The sequence below is a fragment of the Eutrigla gurnardus genome (assembly GCF_963514095.1).
Source record: "Eutrigla gurnardus genome assembly, chromosome: 3".
Lineage (NCBI taxonomy): Eukaryota > Metazoa > Chordata > Actinopteri > Perciformes > Triglidae > Eutrigla > Eutrigla gurnardus.
Window position 1 is genome coordinate 13,806,895 of NC_139917.1, and position 27,545 is coordinate 13,834,439.

Sequence of the window (27,545 nt, forward strand, 5' to 3'; positions counted from 1 at the left end):
CAATGTCACGGAGGCTACGGGAATCTGTCTATAATCTGCAATTTTTAATTAAAAGATAAACATGACTGCAGTGAATGCAAGTGAAGTCAGGGAGAAAAGAGACAGAAGGAGCCGAGAATCAGAAATGGCTCTTGAGATTGGAGGTGGTGAGTATGGCGGCATTAATTAAGCAGCGAAGAAGACGCGACCCTTCCTCTGGCGATCACTCTCCTCCTGCCGCTCTCCATTTCTTCCCTTTGCATTATCTCATACTCCTCTCTCCCTGGTTCTCTATTTATAATTGGCATTATCTGCTTTCTAGAGGTGCAACCAATCATAACACTCAGTTTGGATCATATCACAGTCCTTAAGGCGCAGAGCCAATATAACTTTTAGAGAAGCCAGACAACTGACTGCCGATTGTCGTTGAGCGATATTGGCCGATCCAGATTTGGTTTTGTTGAAGCAGCTGCGAAACGAGGCTACGATCTTATTTTTTCCCATCAACGTCCTGGAATATAATTCCAAACACTCCCAAGTCAGTGTAAAAAATGATCCTTAGACGTAGTGATAGTGATTACGTGTACAAAAAAAAAAAAAACACAATTCAAATTATTGTGTATTGATTGTAAAAAATCTTGGCATTAGTCATTTTGTATCGCAAGCTGCTGACGGATATTTAAAATGTCATAATTCCTCCTCTGAAACAGGGAACCATCAACAAAACTATTTGGTTATGTTTCGATAAAAAAAAACTACTTGATGTATTTAGGTAACAAAACTACTTGGTAGTTTGAGTTAGCACAAATATCTATCTATCTATACATAACACATTTATAGTGCTGTGGTTAAATACTATTGTAGTTTACTCTGCAACCTAAAAAACTCTTTATTCTAGATCACCTGACTTCCTCCTATGTTCCTGTTGCATTTCATCGGCCCAGTTTCAGCAGATAACCACGTTTTGCTCTTGCAAGCAAAAGTTTTTAAACACTGATCTCATGTTTTCTCTGTGTAAACAGCACAGGTTGTGTAACACGGAAAAAGCAAACACCTCAGGAGAGCATTTTGGCCCCATCCTGACTGGAATTGACATCCTTCCCAGGTGGTTCAGACCAGATGACTGACCCCTGTCAGTGCAATCCACACACATGACTAAAAATACCCACGGGGCCGTTAGGCTTTAGCCTGGACGAATCAGAGGTCCTGGCAACAAAGGGCCATCTGACCACTAATGCCCCTGTTGACAGCAACGCACCTGAGCTTTCTGCCAACAGCAAAATAACAGATTAGGAAGCCGGCAGGGGAGAAACGGCATACACCTGATGCCGCCCTCCTACTTCTTCTCTTCTTTCTTTTTCACCTTCCGTCCTCCACCGTCCCTCAACTACACCCACTTTCTCTTCCTCCTGTTCTTCTCTTTGTTATAAGAAGGCACGATCAGAACAACATGACAGATACGGCATGAAGGCTTTTAGGTAAAAACTGGAGATGTCTTGAACTTTCCCAGTGTCTTACTGGCCTGCTGACTGGTTCACTTGAACACGTTAAGCTGTGTTGTGAATTCTACTGTAGGTTTAGTTTTAACAGGCTTGTGAGCAGAAGAAGCGTTCATGTTGGCAGCTTTTGCGCAGACATTTATGCATTATTTGTGTTGTTCTTCACCAGGCAGCTGAGCCGCGCTGCTGCTGTTATTTCCCAGGTGATTTGGCAACACGTTCCGGAGGCAGTGGCGGTGATCAGAGCACCAAGTGTAGACATTTTCTTCAGGTTATTTTAAATGACGAATCCTACCGGAGGGGGCGAGAGTTCCCCTGTGAGTTTTCCTGGCACATTTTTGCTTTCCTGCACCGACTTTGCTCAAGGCGACCAGTAATTGCCTTAATGGAACTGTACAGACTGTGTACTTTGCAGGGTTTCATTGGCGTGCGAGTCGATTTATGTGCAACTTCCAGAGCAAACACGTTTCATGTCCCCGTGCTCACGAAGTTATGTTGCTGCAAAACCCGACACGTTCTCACGTTTCATGAGCAAGAAACCACGGCATGAAGTTTTACTCTAGTTCAGGTTTTTATTTGGGTTTTAATATTTCTAGTGGCTGCAATCGATATTTTTATAACAACGTATTGAATGAGAATGTGACAAAAGAAAAAAAATGTTAATGTAAAAGGGGTCGGATGTAATCCCATGTGATTGCTTGTGTCCCGATATAGTGACAAGAATCCCAAGGGGAGAACACACAAAGATACTGACAGTGTGTGACTGTAGGAAGTGATTTGTCTACAGACCACAAAAATGATGACGGTGTGTTTGTGTTCACTCGCCAAGTCATACACTGACTTTAGGAAGCTGATTGAGGGATGTGACTGCCAGATAAACACCTGAGAGAAATCTCTGACTCTCCCCCTTCACGCTTCCCTCAGTGGGCTGATGGGAACGACACCATGGCCTTACCTTCAGCTCCCCAGTTCACCGTGACGGGACCTGAACACTCAGGAGCGCTGTTTGTGGAGCCACACTGTAAGGTAAGTGTGTCTAAGTGAGAAGACAGGGAGAGAATGAAACGAAGACTCTGATTGCTGCATCTATCCCAGAATGCCATTGGTGCGAGTCAATTCCTGACAGATGCCTTCAGCTCTATTAAGAAATCCCTTTTTCTGCCACTTTGCAGGGAATCCTCTCTTTTTTAACACACACACACACACACACACACACACACACACACACACACACACACACACACACACACACACACACACACACACACACACACACACACACACACACAGTCTCTCTCCCTAGGCCCAGTTGGCCAACTCCCATAATCCATTCTGCTCAAATCTTGATTGACTGCCCCATTATCACGGAGGCCTTAACTTTTCAATTCCAAGGGCACCAAATGAGCATCACACAAAGTTAGCACACTTTGCTTTCCCCGAGCCACCATTCAGCGGTTAGTCCTTTTCTTTGTTCAGCATTATGGAGCTTTATGACTCTATTTATGTGCAAATTGCCTCGATTGTTGGGGGTGAAATAGGCACACGCAACTGTGGTGCTTTGGATGTAATAGATTTTTTTCAGTGTTATCCAACATGAGACCTGCTGCTGCCATCTTCCTCTAAATGCGAAACTACATTATTGTACCTGGGAGCGGCATTGATTCAATATCCCCGAAAGTGTTTACTTAGATAAACACTGAGATCCACAGCAGGTTATGATGGCAGAGGAATTCCCTGCATGCAATAAACCCTCTACAGCATAACTTCTACAAATAATGACTATTACTTTACTAGAGGTTTACATACTCTTTGCTTTTCGTCATGCTATTAAAATTAATGGCTACTTATTTATTGGTCCATGTCAACCCATAACATTTATGAACATAAAAACCCCAGCCGTGACCCATCAGAATTCAGCAACAACAGACCATCTTCAGAATGACCTTTTATTGCAAAACTCCTTGAGAACACGGTCTCCCTACAGTTCCTCATAGTGTTGAGACAAAAAATTACAAAATCAGTCACCTTATAGACTGATAGACTTATAGTACTGAGACTGTGCTTATTAGGGTGACAAATTATCTTTTAAGCTGGAGCACTGGGTCGGTATATCTGGGATGGCTTTGTTGTGGTTTTGTTCTCATTCAATAAATCAGATTTCTTTATCAGTCTTTAGTACATTGTGGAGTCCCTCAGGGGTTGATACTGGGACCAATTTTATTTTTGCTATATATGCTCCCAGTTGGCCAACAATCAAGACAGACCTCACCGAACAGTTCGCTTTATAAATAAATAAAGTGAATTACCTGAAGAAGATGTAGAGTATGACTTTGAAAGTCTTCACATCTTTCCATAGCGTTTCATTTATTATCTCTGCAATCCACAGCTTAAACTCTGCTATGGGGGTTGGAATATGTTGTGCATGTTTCATCATGTATGATCATTTAGAGTTCATAATGGTGATAAGAGAAGTTAACACAATTCAAGATATTTCCTAAATGATGCAATCTGATGTAATCTGAGGTGAGACTGGGACACCACACACTCCATAGATTCAACTGTAAATTCATCATCAACACCGGCGTGCATTCTTGGATTAGAATGATGAAGCATGCACATACAAATGATGCCTGTGAATACAAGGAATGCTAATTAACCAGCATATCATTTACAAATGTCTGATTCTGCCTGTTAACGTCGTTCACATGAATTATCATGTGACATCATGAATATGCCAAACAAATGCACATCTCTTGTAGTAAAACCAAGCTTAGACCTCCTCAGGAAGTTCTGCGCGTTGTGTGTTGTTCTTATATTTTCAGTTCTACAGGCTTTCCATACAGTCATCCATTATGGCAGCAGCATACACTTTAAGTATATGATGCCCAGCAGCACGACTGCAGCTGAAGGGTTGTTTAGTGTGAGGAAGAGACCTCTGCACTGCCTGACATGTGTGATGAGGACCAAATCAAACACCTAGTCCCTGCAATATACAAACATAATTTTCATCTGGCTTGTGTACTGCTATGAACCAAACTATATAATATACTTACAACAGAGCAACTACACCCTTGGCAAAAAGAGTCATTAGAGTATTACATTACTCCGGTAGCCATAGTAACACTTTCGCTGCTTCAAACTGGGTTTCTTTTAGTTTGAAGTTCTTAAAATTCACTTTACAATATAGGAAGCTTGTAATAGTTTGTCAAGCTTTGATGAGTCTGAGGTAGAGGCTATTGCTCAAAATGTTACTGCAAATAAATCCTTAAAATGCAAGCAATTTGGTGTGCCGACCCATCTGTTTGAATTCTGATAGATATTTCCTTGATCCAGCATCCACATACTGGATCCTTCAAGTCTTCATAACCGATCAACAACCGTGGTGCTTTATTCTCAGACCGTTGTGACGTCTTTTACCACTTGATACATAACAGTCAAAACAAATTATAAAACGGGTAGCTCAAATCAAGCAATCTGATTGGTTCATAGTCATGACGCAATACCCACATACACTTGCTGCATCTTCTAATAACACTCTAATAGACTAATGTGTTGTCATGTTTGCTTAGCGACAGGTTCAAGGGGGGGATCACCTCCGCCAACACGGACCAGGTTACAGATGAGACAGCTGCTAAAACCTACCATATGGTGGAAACATTTAAGGTTAATGTCAATGGAGGACTGAGCTGAGCAGTGCCCGACTCCAGAAAGAAACAACATGCAGAGCTACGTCAATACACCAATTGCAGCCTACGCAGCACCAACATCCTCTAGATACGAGGTCGCTTATGGCCACGAGTGTGAAACGTCTCTCCAGAGTCGTTGGCTAACGAAATGCAAGAAACTGTCTCAAAATAATTAATTAATATTAGAGCCAAATAATGAAGTCAATGTAACTTTGCCCTGCCTTTGAGGAAAGTAAATATGCTAGCTGCTTGTATAGCATCCATCTCGCTATAACTTCGCTAAGTTCATGTAGTTGCTATTTTATTGTGGATTTTATTATTTGTTAATAAAGAAATGTTCATTTTCACACCTATTGACTGTTTCATTAACGCAATAGCTCACTTCAGTCCGTGGGGATTACGTCACAGCCTGTCGGGCCAAACAACACCGTAGTTGTGATATAATGTCAACACACACACACCACAGCCTGTCGTGAGCTAAAAACGTGGATAATCCCCACAGAGATATGTAGAAATTGTACTCTTCCATTATGCTTCAGACCATGAAACTGAATTACGCTCAACATAAAAAATGTCCCGTGTTTTGTCTGCCATCCATCATCTTCCATCTCCGTAATGCCACGCATGAGTTTCCCACTCTCAGCAGAAACGACTGTGTCAATTCACTATCTGCATTTTATGAAATGTGACCAACATCTCAGTGAATGAAGTTGTGATACCACACAATCTGGTCTGCTGTGACCTCATGAATTATTCCAAGATAAGGAACATTTATTATTTTTATCAGTGTGTGTGTGTGTGTTTGTGTGTGTTTCCTCTTGAGGGCCGTGTATTTATGAGACTCTCCAGTGTAATTTGAATGGATTTAATCCCCGTGCGTTTCTACTAATGCATCTGCTTCTGTGTGAGTTAGAGCATACTGTACGTGTCTCCCTCTCTCAGTACTGTGACTCTGCTTTTATTGTGCGATGTGACAACAGAAATGCCTCCTGTTGGCAAAGTGAAGAGTCTTAATTTTTCAAGCACTTTGAGCACATGTGAATTATTAATGTTGATCTTCTTCTGGAGTAACAGAACCCCCGAAAAAGGCTTCATCGAACAAAAGGCTGACTACAGCTGCCCTAACTGGCAACCCACAGAGCTGGCAACTACTGACCTCACACCGACAGTGGTGATATGACTCAATTAAGCCGCTTTCGAACATCAACTTTGATCTGTTAAAGTAATAATAAACGATTACGGACCGGAGGAGTGAGTGTAAAGTAATGTCATTAAGAAAAAAGAGCATTTTTCGCTTAAAAAGAAACGTCTGCCTCAGTGATGAAAATAAAATACATCTTTTACCTCAAAGCTGGACTGCCATCCATCTACAGCATGAGGGCGTGCCTCGCCCGCACTTCAATAACTAAAAGAAGCTTGATTTTAGATATGCATGTTTTATGCAATCCAACCTTCCACAGTTGGGCTTAGAACCATAGAAATATCAATGAAGAAATCTCACTGACATTCCTCTGACTTTGTAGGCAAAGCATTTCCTGGCTTTCACTCTGTAAGTGGTTGGCATGAATGAAAGTTGAAATTAATAACGACTTCCTTGAAACTACGCTCGCCTGCTGGCATCACAATAAGGGTATTACTTTGATTAAAATTGGCTCATCCTCAGCATTTCCTTCCTTAAGTTGTTAAACCTACATTTTGAAGACCTTTTTAATTAGAAACCATACTGTCCAAAGACCGAAAAAAGGATGAAAAGCCAGTAGGTGTTATATGGTATTAGAGTTTTTTTCAGCACTTGATGGCAGGAGGGGAATCTCAACGCAGATAAGCTTCCACTACACAGTTGGGAGTTGATATATTTCATCTACTGGCAGATGTACATCTGTGCGATAACTTCTCTAATTAACTCTTAATAAGAACCTGTTGATCATACGTGATGAGACATACACCACATAATCCATGTGAATGTGTACATGAACCTATCGAGCATCATATTAGAATTTAAAAAATCCATCTGGAACCGATTTGAAATTTAAGTGAGTTTTTCTTTTTTGATGCTTCTTTCACCTTTCCGTTCCTTTTTTTAACCTAACCCACCTAAATCCTTTGTCCTTACCCTTGCTCCTCCAACTGAATATTTAACGGCTATCCTTTGATTTCCCTGCTTTCATTTTCCTGGATTTAATTTCAGTAACCACTGATCGCACCTATTACTCATCACACAAAGATCTTCTGGAAGATTGGCTTTGTCAGTGTCCTCAATAATTAATAAAAAAAAATGTTTGGGTCGTCTGCAGCAATATGATTCAGACTGTATTACACTAGGCACATCCTTTATACATTATCATCATTATTATTAAAGAGTACAGGACCCAACACGGATCCCTGAGGCCACTGGTTTCCAGCCTAAAGTGCCACCATTTACCACCATCAGCTGACGACCTGTATCCTCCATCCTGTGTCCCTAACGTGGTTCTCTTTGCAATAGGAATCTAATTTTGATGTCAGTAATCATGTTAAATGCTTTAAATGAGACTGAAAGTTAACAGGCTCATCTCATTCTTTTCATTTCCACTCGACAGTTAAAGGGAGTGTACGGTAATGATTTGTTTCCCTTTTAAAAGTTGCACTGGGTTATGCATCTTTCCGTTCACAGGGTAAAATTTATTCTTCTAAGGATTGCTTATATAATAATGTTAGAGGTTCAGCAATCACATCATTCAAACTAATATCCGAGGATGTAGCCCACCTCGCCCGCGTTAATCATAGATGTTAATATTCTGTAGAAGCAGTTTGTACTCTGAGCAGTGATTAGAAATCTCATGCCTCTCTACTTTATCTGTGCAAGGACACAGAGCTCTTCTGTCGCTGTTTGAACAAAATTAGAGGGGAAGCAAGCGTTTTACCTCTGACATGGGGCATCATCTTCTAGATGGTTCTTATCATCATCCAGGTGACATGTTACTCATAATTACTCACGCATTCAGACACATTTAATACAATTTGCGTGGGTGATATCGCGCATACGGACATAGAAATAAATAAGGAAATTGCAGACGCTGGTTCTCTTCTTACCAAAATCTGCCAGTGAAAAATCACTGGGAGTGAAAAAAACATTTAAACGTGCAAGTGGGAATCAATGTAAATAAAATATAATCAGAAACTGGAAATGAGGAATGAGTATAATAACGAGCAGGGGAGGTCAGATTGTGATGGTCCTCGCTGTTACCTGAGTGTGGTGCGGAGCCTCCACGACTATAAAGGGGAGGAGCCTGAAAGGCGTAGACGACGTCGCTATCAGCAATTTTTGTGAGGTCATCATCATCTGAAAAGGAGCGCTGGAAACCCGTGGAGTACAGCTCTGAGAGGATGACCTGGACGGGGAGGGAGAGAGACTCAACATGAATATCATATTAAGTACAAGTTTCTATTAAGTTGTTTCTATCTATCAGAGAAGTGTATTTCCTGTTTAAGTCAAATATCTAATAACTTTTGTATTAAGTGAGGAGAACCAATTCAGTATTCCCCCCCCCCCCCCCTATTTATTAATTTGTGTTCATTCGTCCTGTTTAATAATATTAAAGTGATGAGTATGTGTGAAAGGATTATTAAACCGCAGGTAACTATGGCAACTGCACTTAACGAACTCACTCATTGAAATCTCACTGGTTTCACCAGTGAGAAGACAGAGCCGTGTCTTTGACTAAAATCACACTTTTGATCATGATGATAAGTGATCCAAAGTGTGGAGTCACAGACTGGTAAATAGCCAGTTTGACAGACAGTCTGTGTGTTTATGTGTGTGTGTGTGTGTGTGTGTGTGTGTGTGTGTGTGTGTGTGTGTGTGTGTGTGTGTGTGTGTGTGTGTGTGTGTGTGTGTGTGTGCGAACAGAAATGGCTCAATCCTATGATTTGTTTTTGTCAAACACAAAAATAAAGGAGGAAAAATTCCATTTGTTAGAAATATGTTGGCTTTTGTCCTCCCATGTCTTTGTGTTTTGTTTGGTGTAGTGCCTTCCCCATTTTAATATTACTGACCGATATTTTGATGTACAAAAACAAAACTAACAAATTTGAATTATGTACACACAGGGCGTGAGTAAAAGCAGGATCCTTAAACGGCTGAATATGAAGGATGCCATGTTATTGAAGGGCTGTTCAAATATCTAGGATCATTCTGAGGACTCAGTCCTTCCTTTATAAGATTTTCAGTGCTTCCCGTTTGTACACAGGGGGAATATGCTGGTAAACTTTCAGCTTCCTCACCCTCAGCAGTCCAGCAAAATCTCTCTGAACAAGTTTGAGGCCAGAGGTGCCAATCCAGCTGCTGAATCTTCACTCACTCAGGTTCAGCGGACTATTAATAGCACTGAGGCCGACGACGGCAGAGAGGCAGCGGGGAAGAGCCGGCGTTATTTTCAAATCTACCTCTGAATTAAGGCTTTTCTAACAAACGGGGGTGGATGGAACAGCGGAAAATTTAAATTACTTTTATTTTGTTTCTGTCTAGATTGAATGAGGCCATAATTGCCAAGGTAAAATGAATGTGTTTTTCAATGGAGCCTGAGAGAATAACACTGGTTTCTTTTCACATCTAACTGAGTGAATTAAGGCTTTATTTCACCCAGTCCAGAGTTGGTGATTGTTGGAACAGTGGAAAGAGCTGATGAGTTGTTATGTTTGTGTCGAGGGTGAACTAGCAGCGTCTTGCAATCGGCAATGTTAATGTGTTTATATTGTATCTGTGTATATTGTTTTGAGGCACACACAATTAATATCCCCTACACTTAGGTATATGAATTGAAATGTATTGATTCATTCTAAATGAAGTTTTGCTTTAAAGAAAACAACACATGCATGTACACTGGCAGCCTCTCTCGGCTGTTGCCCATGCTAGGAAGCAGTGTGGCCTGGCCTCTGTGGGACTAGACTTGGAAGAACCCGTCCTACCGAGGACAGATCCTGGACATGCAGAAACACTCAGCGTCCTGAAAAGAGGCCTCGCCGTGAGTGAAAACACCTGTGTGGGTAGAACGTGGGCATCTCTAACTCTATTTCTTCATCAGGAAGCCAGGGAAGTGGATTTAAATGTTCTGTTAGTGTGAAGAAACAGCTGACCCGTGGCTAAAGGCGAGGGCCACGAGCCCGCTGTTGGGCTCATTTTCTGTATCCACTGTAGCATGAAAGCCTGGTGGAATTAGCAAGGTAGCTAGCTAACTAGCCAGCCGCGAAATGAGTACAAATTGAACAACTTTGGCTGTAAAAGGTTTTATATAGCAGAGCAGCAAATCCTCACCTTTTAGATGCTGGAACCATCAAATATGTTTCATTAAAGACCATATATATTTATGGTTCACCCCAGACAAGTGTTTCCACTCATTCTACCTGATTCCAGCTCTTCTCAGGACCGCGTGGGAGTGTGTGTGTGTGTGTGTGTGTACCTGGTCCGGGGAGATGTTGCCCTCCTCCGCCACCATGGCTCTCAGGCAGGACAGGGAACCAAAGAGAGGTACAGCCAGCCCCACCCGCAGGTACCTCTGACCCTTCGTACTGAACACCAGCGTCACACACAGCGGCCTGTGGGGCAAATGGCGATGGGAGGGAGGGTGAGGAAGTGTGTGTGTGTGTGTGGGGGGGGGGGGGGGGGGGGGGGGGGGCAGAGAGAGAGGACAGATGATACAGAGCAAAGTGCCAAATTGTTTTGCAATTCTGATTTTGCATGTTTACATTTATTACAGATTCCAAACACATCCCGGCGTAATACAGAGTCATTGTCATATTTGTATGCACACACACACACACACATATATCCGTTGTCACACACATACCGCTTAGAGATACACATATCACCCAAAACCAAAGAGAGAGAGATTAATGTAACAGAATTCAGGGCGGGGAGGAGCTGTGTTGTCAGTTTGTTCTAGAGATGTATAGAGTCTTGATGTATTTCAGCTGCTCGACAAAACATTCAATAAAATTAAGCTTTGAAACGCTGCTGAACCGGTAAATGTCTAATAAGATTCTGTCATACGAAATCTAATTTCATGAGCAGAAGGCATTCGATTTGTCTGTATTTTACATAATGTCATAACATAAAGTGAATAAACTGTAAAGTCTGTGTGTGTGTGTTTGTGTGTGTAGATGTTTGCGTGACTGGACTTGACGAACTAAACCACATCACAGCGGTGGCGGTCCGGCAGGAAGCTGCCGTGTGCTGCGACCCAATCTGAACACTTCCTGTCGGGAAGGCGGCGGCGGTGATGGAGGACTCGTAGGAAGATGAGAGAGCAGAGAGTTAGGTCATGCCTTCTCATTTGGGAAGAAGTTGCTGACGCCTCCACTTCCTGTTTCCCATCATGTATTATTCAGGTGAATAATGTGTTTGCTGTGCAGACAGCGGAGGATCTGAGCAGATGTTTTGTTTACGTTGTTGGATGAGACGCCGAGATGTGCAGTGAAACGGGATGAGAGGTGGAGGATGACACTCGAGAGGAAATAGAGGTGTCATCTTACAAAGCAGGCTTTTTTTTGCAGCCTCCCAACCCGCTGCTGGATTGGAGCCTGATAGTCTGGATGAAACAGCAACCTGTCATGTGTTCTAACTCAGAGCACGACGTGCACGGGGATCGAGGTTCAAAACCAATGTTTAAGCTGGGATAAGATTCAAATTGTTGACAGATCTCACTGTTTTTGTTGCAATGTTTTCCTTCCTTACAGAATCCATTTTTCCAGGCCAAGCCAACAGCAAGTATGTACGAGTAAAACATTGAAATATCTTGAAATACACGACTCAAAAAAAATGTTGTTCCATCATTTTGTTCTCAACAAATTATACAATGTACATCAGTAACGATTTTCAACTTCTGTTCATCAAGATCTGATGTGCGACTGTGTGTTCCTTTCATTTTTTTGGTTCAGTACAGTATCAAATAAGAATTTATAATCTTTTTTTTTCGAAAGGGAACTGATTTTTAAGAATGAGTTGGTGAACACATTTGCATTTTTAGAAGATCATGGATCCATCCATCCATTGTCTACCGCTTATCCTGTATTCATGGTCGCGGAAATTTGTTTTCTTGCAGTAAAAAATGTTGCTGTTTGGCCATTTAAATCTTGTATTACGACACCAACATTCTATCTTTTAAAACCCTACTCCACTGATTTTGCGTTGTAGCGACATGTCCAGTCTTAGAAAAAGCAAAACAGATCACCTTGCTTATTCCATGCATTCCTCCTCCTCGTCAAAACCTGCCGTCTATATTACCCACAATGCAATTTGAATTATGCTAAGTCTGACTGCACAAGGTTAGATTGGGAGAAAACAGTCAGAGATGCTTCCATCCTCCTTCCGTCTCTGCATTATCTGCAGCACCCAGACCTCGATGTCCTACTGCAAGCCAGACCCTGCTGTGTCTCTGGGGGCCTCACACTGATCAGGCATTCTGCTGGGATACTGCTGCAGCAGGACGATGCAATGAGGCCTCTGTGTGTGTGTGTGAGTGTGTGTGTGTTGGGTGGGGGGGGCACAGACCACACACTGTCAGAGAACTCATGCTGTAAAAGTGAGTTTGGGATTGTGGCGGTAATGCATGCAGAGAGGAAGCAGAGCAGCGTCGTCTGCATGTTTGAAGATAGAGGGATTCACTGAACACTGAATATCGGCAAATCGTGAAATCTTGTGACTGGAACTCGACTGATATTTCTTGCTTCTCCTTTCTTTTTAAGATGTCTTATGTGTGGACAGAGAACGGAGCTCAGAAGAGACCAAACATACAGTGTTGTGGTTCTCCACTATGACTTGTTTACCAAGTCGCCCCTCATTCAACTCATGTTAAAGGCCTTGCACACATAAAGATGATTTCAGTCATTCTTGCTGATTGGGGTATTATGGGCTGTGCCTCAGAGTAGGGCTGTAGCGATACACTAATCTCACGATACGATACGATACACGATATTCAGCTCACGATACGATATAAATCACAATATTCAGCCAACAATATGATTTGATTTTATACGATTCGATTTTATATGATTTGATACACTTACATCATTTTCTGAAAGTTTTTAAAGGGACAGTGTGATTTTGGTGACATCTTGTGAGTGTTCCATTGACTTGGATTGAATTAATATAAACTGAAAGAATCAATTACACAATATTTGGCTCTGAATGGACAGAGAGTCTCCAGCTTGCAAATGCTGGACAAAATAAATCAAATATGTGGTGAGAAAATAAGTTACATTTATTGAAGTGCAAACTGTACTTACAAAGCACACACACACACACACACACACACATACACAGAGCAACGGAGTGGGCTGGCTACGGGGCAGGGGGTGGGGTTTTGGGTGTCTACAGTAATATGGCTTATTAATTTCATGAGGTTATTTACTTGCCCACGATGAAAAAAATAGCTCTGAATGAATAACAGCTGAGCAGAAGCACTTGTCGACCGTCGCGGAGAAATACGCGTCTGGTCTGAACTGGGGGGGCAGCGGATCATGTGTGATTTTCGTGGCTGTGACGCTTTGCAGCAGCTGGTGTGAACCTGGCATCATGCCGGCGTGAACCGGGCGGCCGCTGAAGCACCGCGAACGGAGCACGCTTCCTTTCGGCGCCTTTGTTAACCAATAGTGTAGTTCAGACCAGACGCGAAGCGCCGCGATCCTGCACGGCTGTCTCTCGGCGCAGCGAGCAGAGTGCCAGGGGGATTTGAATGGGACTTAATGTATCGATACTCGTGGCTCAAAAATCGATACTTTCTGTGGAAACAAAATATCGATTTATATCGCAGAATCGATAAAATCGCTCAGCCCTAGCTCAGAGGTAGAGCGAGTCTTTGGTGTCAAAATGGGTATTGAGAATTCTGGCATTTCCCTGGTGTGGTGTGGGAGAGTACGGCAGAATATTCTCATGTATATATGTGTGTATATATACAGTATATATATATTTTTTTATATACACATATATGTGCGTGTATATATATTTATATATATACATAAATAGATATAATAGATTAGGGCTGGGTATTGTTTAGAATCTCACGATTCGATTCAATTTCGATTCGTTGGGTCACGATTCGATTCAATATCGATTCGATTCGATATTGATTGAAATGCTTCGATATCGATTCAGTTTCAAGTAGAAATACACAAGTAAGAGTTCCAAATCATTTTTTCAAATCATTTATTTAGTTTCATGCCTTATGAACAGCGGTGGTATAACTCATGATATGATAAAACAGGACACTGCTTAAACACTGAACTACAGTGCATGTAACGGGTTCACACCGGCCACGGAAGCTATGGTAGTAGACAGTAGTAGTGCAGATATACCGTTGAAATGCACATATTTGTTTATCTACTCTTCACATTTATTAAATGTATTGTCTCTTCCTGTTTCCCAGTGCGAGTTGAGATACACAACTATGATCGCATTTGTCAATCGCGGTATTTTATTTTGAAAACTGCTTTTATTTTGAAAATTGGCCAGATTGTCTCGTGTTTCTTTAGCTGTGGCTGCAGACCCTGAATTGGGACACAGCTACTGTGTGATTTACTGCCAGAACTGATGCGTTCGCTAGCGGCACGCGCAAAAAATAGAGCAGACGCCAAAACGATCGCTTCACGGCGCGGGACGGGCGCGCCTATTCGCGGCGCTCCGTGTCCGGTGTGAACGACACTATCGCTTAACAAGGGCGCCGAAAGGAAGCGGGCTCCGCTACGCGCTTATTCGCGGCGCTTCCACGGCCGGTGTGTACTCACTCCGGTCGCCATATTGTAAGTTTGGTATAGTGCGGCCCCCGTCCGTACAGCGCGAATCACACGAGGGTGTCGGTCACAGCGCCCCCACTGGCCAGGGGCTTGAATCGATTCAGAAGATTGCTGAATCGATATTGAATTGCGGGGAAAAGAATCGCAATGCATTGCTGAATCGATATTTTTACCCACCCCTATAATAGATGTATTCTACCACTTGTGTGTCATACATTACCTGGTTTGCCGTAGGGGGATGGGCAGGGAGATACATAAAAATGGGTCAAAGGTGTTGCTCTGCTTAAGGCAATGAGGGCACGTCAGAGAAGACCTGGAGAGAGAGAGAGAGAGAGAGAGAGAGAGAGAGAGAGAGAGAGAGAGAGAGAGAGAGAGAGAGAGACATTTTAAAACATTTTGTTATGCATGACTTTGGCTCACCATATACTCCAGGTTTATAACACATATATATATAAACATATGTTTCACTCTCCACAGCCAAATCCAAATTTGATCCTGTGTCACCGTTCACAAAGCTGAGAGAGGAAAGCTCTCTTAACTTTACATGACTCCATACACATGGACAGATGGATGCACAGATATCTCCATTCCCAACACGCTTAAATGGAGAATGGACCGTCTTATTTGCTGCATGCAGATAAAACTCCATTGTGGTTAAATGGTGAATATTCCACGCGGACAGCGGAGAATACTAAGCACTGAATCAGGCCATCTGGACCCGATCTGCTGTAGAGAAAAAGGGCAGCAAAGCAACAGAGGTGGGATGCTGTTCAGAATTTCTGCACAAAAAAAAAAACCCTAGTTAGGCAGATGAGATATAGCAGTAAATGAAAAGGGGCTGGATCCTAAAGAGCACGAGCTGGAGAGGAGCAGAGCGTACTCCGGAGAGAATAGCAAGCCGAGAGGAAAACTACAGGATGAAAGGTGGGAGGGGAAATTTAAAGTCGGAGAGGATAGTGAAGAGAAATGTTTAAGCTGAAAAGGAACAAAGATGGGGCGGCAGACAGCTGAGGTTGGATAGGCAGAGGAAACAAGAAGTCAGACAGAGATGAAGGGAGAAGACAACAAAGTGCCGGGCTCAGTCGGAGCAAAGATTCAAAGTGAACAGAAGGCTGGCAGCAGGACAGTCGAGTTGACAAAAACAAGAAAGCGTGGCTGATGGAAGAGTAGACAGGACCCGTCAAGGTCTTTGAGCCAAAAGGGGTGAAACTGATCAGAGAGTGTGACAAGAGGGTAGAGAACCAAGGGTCCCAACCCGCGGCTGGCATCAGCAGGAATGCAGCCGAACACAGTTTTCATGCAGAGATATTGCTCGGACCTCATCATGATCTAAAGCAGTGGTCAGCAACTGTCTGCCAGCGAGTAGATCTGGCTCGCCACATTATTTCGATGGTCGGCATTGAAATGATCAAAGGCCAAAGTGTCTGTTGGGTTAACAGCATGTTAAATAGCTTAGGACACTGAAAGGACAACTTAAATATAAACGTATATTATATTTGACCTCTGAGTGATTTAAACTAGCTGCATGAAAAAAAAGAAAAAAAGCCGTCGTCCATCTGCAGCCCTGGCTCTGTAAATGAGGAACAAAGTGGACCAAGATGCTAGTGAAGCAAAATGAAGCTGTGAATGCCCGTCTGTCTGTCGTCATGCGTTTTTCTGATATCAGTGCAGATGTTGTTTTCAACTGGATTGAAAAAGGGTTGAAGCAACAGTATTTATATTCTTCTACAGCTCTAACCTGTGTGTCCGTGTAGCTCAAAATTCTCAGGAAGTCCTCAATATGTCTGATACGATTGCGTGACGGAAACAAGTCGTAGTCCGAAACTCAAAGAGTGTGAGAATGTATGAGCATGTACAACAACATGTAGCTCCGACTGCAAATCCACAGGAAGTTTCCAGTTACGCACATTCCTGGTGTGAGTAACACTTTTATCTGAACAAAGTGAAACCTGGCCTTCAATAACCTGTTGTCCTTCCCTCAACCTGACTGTAATTTGGCCTTTTCCTATAGTAGTTAAGTGAAAACACCATGTTCACTTTGTTCTTGAGTCACATAATCCTCTCGTAGTGTGAAGCATAATCCTTTTATTCACTTGAGATTATTTCACTGCAGCAACTTGACAACGATGGTTGAGTTATCCCATTATCCTTAATAGGATAATAAGATCAAAACAAACTTGAAACTACTGATGCAGTAGTTTCCTATGGTATTTCTTTACTGCGTGTAAGAAGTGGATGTATTATTTACTTATTTCTCACTATGAAGTCTCGAGTTTGGCGTTTTGGCCGTCATATTCTTGCGTTTTTAGCAACTAGACGTGACAAGAGAGGGTGAAGTTTAGGTGACTAAAAATTTACAATTAACTTTTGTGGAATTTAAATCACAGTGAAAGGATTAAAGTTCGAAATCAAAAACACCAGCAACACCCAGACTGTATAAAACACCCAAAAGCACCCTGCTTTATCATCTATTTGACTGATCATAATTCAAACGATCATCATGCTGCATTGAAGAAGACTTGAAGCTACAGCTTGAGACCATAAACGTATGTTTACAATGGTAATGATGTGGGAAGTAGGGTCATTTCTCATAGACTTCTATACAATCGGACTTCTTTTGGCAACCAGAGGAGTCGCCCCCTGCTGGCTATAAGAATGAGTACAAGATTAAGGCACTTCTGCATCAGCTCCACTTTAGGGAACCGTGGGTTGCCTTCTGAGTTAACTCGTTTTATAGATGTTAATAATAAACCATGTCTCATTTATTTGTTGTTGCATTTATTGAGAGACAAATAAATTGTGCACTGCTACATTCACATTTATAACTTTACTGTTTTAACTTTACTTCACGCTTGCGCTCTTAACCAGACGGACATTCCCTGATGTCCTGGTTTGAGCATCGGTTGCAGCTGGGCGGCTTGTTAGTAACTTCAACCACAGCGCCTCTGATCTGGTCAGTTAACGGTAAATGATTGGTTAATGAGAGTCGGCTAGCATCGCCTAATAAAACAATTTTAGAACATTGCTAATAAGTTGCTGAATGTGTTTTTAATATGATGTCCGTGCTAATATTTGTTTGTATCTGATTCTTGAAGGAATATTATGAACGTGATGCAATTATTGCTGCATAATGCTGCCTTACCAGCGACAGCTCTCAGAGCGTGTTCACATTCCTGCGTGTGCTCGTGCTGCCAGATGCTCCTTTCATCTCCCCGCGTCTCACCATCATTTCTGCCAGCTGGGCTGGTTTCAAGTTTGTGGAAGATACAAACTTGTCAAATGTACAAATACGCCGGAAATAATACAACAGTTTTCAAACTCCTCATAACCTCGCTGTCAGTGTAGCAGCCGTGGTGACAGCCAGTCACAGGCCCGCTAATGATTCCAGTTTGTACTCGGTGAAGCGGACTGACAGGCCGTATTCACTCACATCCACACAACGCTGTTCACGCCCCGAAACCCTTGCTCACACGGAAATGCACACATGTTCGTGCAGGAACATCCACATGCACCAAAAAAAGAATAATCCAGAGCGTCACTTAAAAATGCTACTTGGAGGTTTGCAATGTTCCCAGTGTGGTGGAAATATAAGATAAGTCTTCCTGCTGATGTAATAGACAGAGGGATTTTGGCTCCTGAGTAAAATGTTCAGGTGTCAAACCAAAAGTCCAGCATCCTTTAGGTTGGCCAGCAGTAGCAGCTGTACCACAAACACCCACAAACACACGCACCACACAGCAGCAGCTGAGATGCCCAGCCTCCCTCCACTTGGGTCTAAATGAAGAAGCGTCCAGCGGCAGCATCTCTGGTATCACGCTGCCTGATTCCAGCTTTGTTCACACTCTTATTCTAAACTGAGAAGCTTTGCAGGACTACAAAGGGAATGATGCCGATGCTGCAGCACCGAGTCAGTGAAGAGCTGCTGTAGTCAGAGTTGCCCACAGAAATATAAAATGTATTATTAGTCCATGTTGGTTTTTACTCGAGTTAAATGTGTGCAAAATCTGACCGCTAATGAATAGTTCTTTTGGTGAATCAACTGTGGCAACGGATGCATAAATCTGAACTGTATGTTGACAGTTTTTGTGCCAGTCCATTCAATCAAATGTTAAGAAAAAAAATGTATTCATTCATTATAAAAAATAAATAAATAAATAATAATGTATATATTATGGACAATTAAAGAATATGTTGCACCTTTTGATCCCATTAATTCAATGTTTAAAGACTCAAGTCTGATAAAAAATTCCCTTTTTCTTTTCGCGTTTTATTTTCATCAAGATTCTCAAAACTTACATTTTCTTCTTAAAGAAACCTGATTGTTTAGCCACAGCCTCCTTGGCCTTATTTAAGGTGTCGGCCTTATTGGATGGAGGCTCAGGTGGACACACACCAAAGAGTTATTATAGTATATAATACAGTAAAGAAAAGTTAGAGGTTACATTAAACGAAACCTTTCCTCCTCTAAAGGTTGAAAGTTGATAGCCAGATAGATTCAACTGCAGTAAACATCACTCAACACAATCCGTTCTATCAACAAAGGTCAAGAATATCAAGACATTTCAATCTGGTTTCTGTTGTACCACTGAGATTTCTTCATCATCTTTCATAAATGTACTTGAATTCACCGTCACTGTACACATTTTGACCTGCAGTTCTGACTTCATGGATAGTCACAGTGATACTGAAAGTACTCCATTTAGGTGAGCAGCGAACCAGCAAGCACAATACAAGCCCACCTGATGTAGCACCTGCATTACTGTTATTTGTGTCACTCGCATTTGACGTTAAAAAACAGAGAAAATAAGTGACTAACTTAATTATGTAAAGGAAGGAACTTGACAGTTAACATCTAGAAACGCATCCTAGCAATGAATTGTGTTTGTGTGATTAATTATGTTTGTTTAGGAGATATTATTACATTGCCATTACAATACAGTAATCCACTAATCCAGTCAAAAAGTACGTAAGGAGTAGTTTCACTTCACCTAAACACAACCACAAACTTAGCTGCATTATATAGCATAGCTGTCTATAGGTCAGTGCTGCTCTGCTCCGGGGACTGGAGAGAAAGAGAGAGAGAGAGAGAGAGAGAGAGAGAGAGAGAGAGAGAGAGAGAGAGAGAGAGAGAGAGAGAGAGAGAGAGAGAGAGAGAGAGAGAGAGACAGAGAGAGCTAAGAGAGTTAATTTTCTTCTGTCCTGCTGTCAGTCAGTCAGTCATGTGTCACTGGCTATGGATTGGAGGGCACTCATCTCCCTCTATCAGGGAGCACGAGTAGAGACCCCCGTCAGGGGAAATTAACTCAGCTAAAGGAGAAGTCAAGATTCAAACACACACACACACACACACATATGCACACACACACACACACACACACACACACACACACACACACACTTGTGTTAAATCTCATACCAACTTTCTCGCCTTCACTTCTATAAGTGTTAATTCGCCCTCTTTAGGCCTTAAGAGGTTGTTTATTCGTCACACCACGGCCCTGATGAATAAATTAAGCCAAAATGTGAAATACTCCCCTGTGATTATCTCACATCAAAACTGTTCAAACCGGCAGCGATGCAGATTTGCCACAACACCTAAATAAAATAAACAGGCAACATTTTGTATATTCTGGGATTCGGGGACCAAGTCCAGGATCCTAATGACCCAGAGCAGTGTCTGGCAGTCTGTCTGCACTTTTACATGCTGAGGACGCAGCGAGGATGGAACACTAGGCTGAAACTGGCCGATTGGGATTTTTTTTTTGTGCTGAGAATAATGATATAAAATATAATTGTATCTGCAATATTGGAATTTAGTTGGGTATTGGCCGTCTGAAGTCAGATCCACTTCCCATCCTTTGTTTGGTCTGCCAGCTGTCACGCAACTGCACTCATTTAAAACACTGATACTAGCTCAACCACACAGTGGTCAGTGCAAGTGAACAGAAAACCCATAAAACAAATAAGCAGCAGCAGTCAAGACGATGCATGCCGGCTGCAAAGAGCGATGTGAGCATCGCTCTCACACTCATCATTTGGAGTCTCCGTCCACAACATTTTGCAAGTGTATCATGCTTTCAAAGTATATTTAGACAGTTTTTTAAATGTGTTTTTTTTACCTTGAATATTTTCTCCACTTATGTTGTTTATTGCATTACAGCATGTTCAACACTTAAAACTGGCCAGTCAAAGCTGTCGCGTTCCCCCGTGGTGACTCCCTGTCGCTGGCTCATGTGGTGTTATCGCCACTTCCTTTTTTTGCAAATTACTAAATGTGATAGTTTTTAAATTTAGTTTGAGAACTCATCAAATACTCGTTTACTGTCAAATGCAGAACAGAGGGGCAACGCTGAGATGATTTGGTTGTGTCTGGTTGCTAAGAGACGGAAATATGTGCACAAGTAAAATTGTCAGCACAAGGCAGAGTACGTGGATGAAAGGAACGCCGAAGCACATGGGGAGAGGGCTGCCGGTCCGTGTGAATTAATTTCTCCTCTAATGTTGTTGTTGTTCAGCACATGGCCTACATGTGGTCGTTTGTCTCTGTGGTATATGTCCCGCCCCTCCTCGACTGTGATTGGATGGCTGGCTCCAAAGTGACAGTGACAAACTGTATTTGAAGATATCTCAACTCTCAGTGACCAGGAAATAAACACCAGAAGTGCAGCACACAGGGCAGAATAGATGCTTTCTGTAGCCCAGCATAAATACAGCGCTGTTCCAAGCATTCAATAAAGATCAAACATAGGGGTTGCTTTCCATCCCCCTGCAGTTGGCTTGTCGAGAAGGCGTTTTCTTGCTGCAGCCCTAGCTATAGTTCTGTATATAGGGTTTATGTTAAGGTTTTTCTCTTTTTAAAACTGGCAACCTTTAGAGAAAAGCTTCTTTAACCTTTAAAGCAGCTTCTCTCTTTCTCCCTCTCACAGGACACATTCATGTGAGGTGAAACTGAGGCTGCAAACAAGTCACTATGGTCTCCAGCCAGCCAGCCAGCCAGCCAGCGTTGAGTGCAGTGTGTGTGTGTGTGTGTGTGTTCACACAGAATGTTCTGGTGGATCGCCACAGTGGAAAAGAGCTAGTGTGTTTTAATGAGCCAAGAATCTGGAATCCTGAACTTCAACAGACACAGTTTGGGTCCCAGACAGGAAAAGTTTGAGAATATAAACTCTTCTATAAAGCCAAATCCAGAAGCTAATATTATTCAGACAGATTCACATTCACCAGGAAACACACACACACACACACACACACACACACACACACACACACACACACACACACACACACTCACACACACACAATGCAGCCACTGCAGAAGGGTAGAGCATAGACAGTGGGGAGATGGGAGGTTGTGCCTTGACTCGAGTACAGCAGCTCAGGGCTAATGTGGCTCATACCTGGATATTGTTTCCACAACATAGTCGTCTTCATCCCAATGCGATGGAAATATACGATGGCAGAACATTCAAGAAGCTCGAACCGCAAATTAGTTTGATCAAATTTCTTGCTTGAAAAATAAAAATGAATAATAAAGAAAAATACACGCTTAATTGTGAATAAAAACTAGGGGTGGGCCATATCCTATATCGTTCACGATAATACCGGTATATTTTTTACATGATAAAAAAAGTATATTGTGATATTCTGATTGGTTGGTGTCATAAAGTCACACCATTATGCTGCGGACGTACGCTCACATCACAGCACAACTGATGCAGCTCAACAACTTTCAACAAGCATGAGTGAAAGCAAACATGGCTGAAAGCAATACTGCAGAAGAAGTCATTCCCAAAAAAGGAGCTACTTCAGTGAGTTAATGCTGTTTACAAACTAAAGTGACTGACTTAACGAGTGATTCCCATTACATAGACCAATGTGTGGCGCAGCGCCACAGAATCAACACCAAGCGCCACTAATTGATTGAATTGAAATATAAATATCGTTCCGTTCATTCATCTCCACATAGCTCTTTCTCCCTGTCATTCTTCACTCTCTCTCGGACCCGTCTGTGAACAGCCCCTCCTCTCCGTGCACACTTAATGTTCATACGCAGGAAGGATTGTTTTCCCCGCAGAGAAGACGGCTGGCTGAATTCCACAATAAAATCAAACTTTGCTACAAGTAGGCTGTGGAGCAGTCACAGCAATGGAGCACTCACTGGATATTTTTTTCACTCCTGGACACATTCTAACTATACAACACACTAGAGGAATGGGAAAAGGCAGAAAAGCATATTAAGTCCCCTTTAAAACCCGGCAGCAACCTCCGGGTGTGTAGTGACGCCAACACGGAAGTGCCTTAAACTTCTGCATTCTTTCCCGTAGCAGGGGGCAACTCTGATGCCATAAGATGTTCAGTCTTTCAGAAAATGAACCTACTTCTCACTTGATTTATTACCTCAGTAAACATTATAAACATTTACGTTTATGGTCCCAATTACTAGTTTCAAGTCTTTTCAATACAGCATGATGATTATTTAGTAAATGATTGTGCATTTAGGGTAAAATAGAGGATACAGTAGGGTATACTTTCGGACTTGGCTACCTTGTGATTGTCGCTGTTTTTGTCTTAGAACCCTTTCACAGTTTTCAATTCATGAAAGTTCATTGTAACATTTTGGAGGACTTAAAATGTCTTATTCAGCATTTACTTGTACTTAGCTCCACCCTCTCCTCTCCTTGTGGTTGCAAATAAAACAAGATGGCCACGGCCAAAATGCCGACCTCAAGGCTTCAGAACGACCGTGATGTCACGGTGACTACCTTCACAGTCTGTGGAACTGTAGAAATCCAATTGAGTTGGAAAATGACGGATGACGTGAGGAGAGAGAGCGATGCCGTGCGTAAGGCTGAGCTCGGAGGAAACAATGTGGGTGGTGAAAGTAGGGAAGCTCAATGTCTGGCCATATTTTCAGCAGCGACTCAGCTGCGTGGCACGGATGGAGCGACCAGATGGATGCCCCAGAGAGGTCGACGCCAGCACATCCCGACCTGGGTGAGACGTGGAGCGCCTGCGCACCATCTTTGATAAAGTTTGCACTCCTTTATGAAGTGTTAAGTCTTCAAAGAATCCGTCGTAAAAATACACGATTGGTGGAGAGAATGTCTTACACCGGACAGATCCCGTATATTTAACGCTATAACTGTTAGCGGCTATCGGCTCTACTTTTCAGGGGCTGAGAAAACAGCGGGATTATTGTTGCTTGTTGATTTGTCAGTTTCCTTTGTTCCAATAGCTCTACAAACCTGAAAATCAAATTGGAGTTTGTATCTGACAACATTTATTAGACAAACTGTATAATTTCCTGAACGTTTTCACAACGAATCTGCGTCCAAATAAAAGCCACTGGGATAAGAAAAAAAACAAAAAAATCACCAACTATCTTGTTTGTCAAGACAGAGATAGAGGCTGGGGCTTTCCGCACGTCTCCCAGGCCATTAAAAATAGATGCCACAAACTGAGAGCGACAGACAGAGGAGGGGGGGCTTTGACAAAGACTCATTTAAACGCCACAGCGGCACAACGTAGCGACTTGAGCGCCGACTCCCACATCAGCAGCCTTAAACCACAAGACAGCCCCGACTCTAATCACAAACATTTATTCAGATCAGACAACTCCACTGGATGCCTCTGAGGAGCATCTCTGTGAGATATAAAAAGAACCAGGAAGGAAGAAGTGGGAAGAAAGAGAGAGATCAATCACGTTATAGAGACAGAGAGAGAGAGAGAGAGAGGAGGGAAGGCCGGCGAGACACAGAAGTAGACGGAGACAGACGAAAGCCAGAAACAAAAAAAGCAAAAATAAGAAGCTGAGAAATTGCTCTTTTGTTAGAGTGCATTAAGAGTCACAGAGGCTCCGGTTCCCCGGTGATTACACAAAGTGAAGAGGAGGAGAGCAGATGAAGGTCTCCCGACTCTGCAGACTGAAACCGGCTCAGACCGAGACAGACTAATGTGATGAGAATACAAATGGATAAAAAGCATATTTACTCCGAGGAAGGTCTGCTGAAACGCCGAGTAGAAAAACAAATTCCAAAACCATCCGTCTTTGTCGATTATTTATTTAATGAGCGTGAGTCACCGGGGATAATACTGCCTCGCAGCACGGAAACAAATAAACACTCGGTGGTTTCAATTAGAGCATCGCTTGCGTGTGTGTGATGTGCTTTGTGGCGATGTAGCCGCTACTTCATTAAGGTCTTGGAGTGAGAAAGTAATGGAAGTGCTAAATAAAAAAATAATAATAATAATTTCTTGTAGAGTGTTTCTGCGATATGAAGAAGAGAGCATATCGAGGCTGTAAGAGAGGGAACACAAACTGTTCAGACGGGAAATGAAGACTGGGTGAGCATATAGAGCGCTTCATTCCATTACCATTTATAGAAGTTATTAAGTTACTGGGAATGTAACATTAATGCAACACTGCCGTCCTGTGATGTAAATGTACCATGTAGCTAAGTGTCAAGTGTTATCTGCTATCCCCAGGCAGGTTATGATATATAATAATACCACATGGAATCACCTGTTTGAAACTAATGACCAAGTTACCCTCATTGTGAAGCAGCATGCTTTCTTCGAGTTTTAGACTTCTTTGGGAATTAACAAAAGTATCGTGATTGTTTTGTAAATATTGGGGGGAAAAAAATATTAGATGATTAGCCAATCAATCTAGTTTGTACAAAATGGGCAATTTAAAGCTGTCACCCTGGTGTCTTGGCCATTTTTTACTATTTCATTACAGATATTTAATAAACGGTGTAGGTGTACTGTTATATATCTATTTTTCTTTTATAAAGAAGCATTTTATGGAAGTAATTTATTCCCTCATTCTGGGAAAGATGTGTTTTAGACTTTTTAAACATTGGAAATAATGTTTCAATTAACATCTTAATTAGCTAAGACCGTTAGTTTAGCAAGTATTTGGTTATAAAGCAAAGTATTGGACAAATGTGAACTCTATGGTGGTACAGGAGGAAAATTCATGGGGTTCATTCTGAAATGAAAAAGAACCATCAGTTCAAGCAACAAGGAAGGTCATTATAAGTTAGAGAACAGCATTCACATGAACTTATTGACTAGAACTGTAATCGCCACTAGCAGTTTAACAAAAGGACCAGCATGTCATAACTGTTACAGCCTCACATGAAGAGGTGTGAAAAGGAATCACATCTTCTGCTTCTTTTCTCTCTACCTCTTTCCATATTTATACACATCTTACTCAAACCCCCTCAGGTGAATCCCTCAGTCCCACACTCCGAGGGTTGCAGTTACACGATAAGCTTGTTAGCTGCTATGTTACAACCCGTCATGACTCATGGACACAACAAGAGAAAACAACTGTAAAAATAAGCTGCTGCTGCTGCACTCAGGACTCTGACTATGGAAGGATGTTGTTTGTGGGTGCGTGTGTGCATGTCCGCGTTTTTATTTACTTTTTTAATCCCATCATTTTAAGAACATGATGTGGAATCTCTGGATGGGGAACATTTGACGTCGACATATCCTGTAAAGAATTTGTCCTGGAGCAAACATCGATACATTCCAGCCTCATTCCTCTTAAATTCCAGCAGAGGGCAGTGACACCCACTCTCTTAAGCCAAGCTCACACCAAAAGGCTGCAGGATCAATTGTGTTTATTAGTCCGGGCTGGACATCAGGAGAGGAGGCGGGGCTTAACTCTGATACCGACAATATTTCATCCGTCATGGCTGAAATAACCACTAATACACCGGCGAATCAAACAGCATCCTGTCGGTGTTCATACATCAGCCAGAGGTGCTCTGTGAATTTAATTAAGCTGTATTCATTATGAATAGCCAGACACATATCGCCTGGTTTACTACAGCGGCATGCGCCGAAATCAAACAACTTTGTTGTGATTTAACTGAAATAAACAGATAAAAATTATGCCGAAGTAAAGACATAATTGTGACCATTGGTAAAAAGTCATGGTTTGTTAAGTCTGTCCGCAAGACGCTAAGCAAATAACGTAACTGCTTGTTTACTGAATGGTGTTCGGATTGCTCAGAGCTAGGCTATGCTAACATTGTAGCTAACACTTAAAATGACGTCGTCTCGGCATAAATACGCAGCGACCTTGTTGTTTGTTTGTTGTTTGTTGTCATAGTTTTCGTTCGGTCTCTGTATGAAATGTAAGGGAGACCACAGACTACGATCCACTGACGAGGGACGACACGAGGAGAATCTCAATGCTGATAGGCTTCGTCACGTCTCTGCGGTGACTTGAATCGTGTTGCACGAAAAATTTACGTTGCGGACCTCAAAGGTGAACACGGCTTTAGAGCTACTGGCCACAGAGTCAGCATGCTAATGATTAGCATTAGCAATTAACATAAGATAAGATAAGATAGGCTAGTTGAAAGGGTGACAGCAATCATTAATGGTCATTTAAAATCAGTAAATGTTTAGTAACATAGTAACATAGAAGTGAAGAATACTTTAGTTTAACACAAATGTGGCTACATTTTGGATCCATCCAAGATGACATATGTTGACCAGGAGAAGAGACAGAAGGCTCTCCATCTCAGCCGTTAATTTAGCTGTAATGCATTCCTTCAAATCATAACTGTGATGGGAAAAGAGCTTACTGTGT

The 27,545-nt window shown here is 42.1% G+C and overlaps 1 protein-coding gene across 1 annotated transcript in view; it reads right to left on the reverse strand.

The window, feature by feature from the left end:
• Positions 1-27,545, reverse strand: part of usp43a (ubiquitin specific peptidase 43a) — a 99,979-nt gene that overhangs the window by 33,681 nt on the left and 38,753 nt on the right. Inside the window, exons 4-6 of the mRNA XM_084002752.1 lie at positions 15,153-15,245; positions 10,603-10,738; positions 8,391-8,535 (exon numbers count right to left, since the gene is read on the reverse strand). Coding sequence (XP_083858878.1) covers positions 8,391-8,535; positions 10,603-10,738; positions 15,153-15,245 — 374 coding nt within the window. The remainder of the gene's footprint in view (positions 1-8,390; positions 8,536-10,602; positions 10,739-15,152; positions 15,246-27,545) is intronic.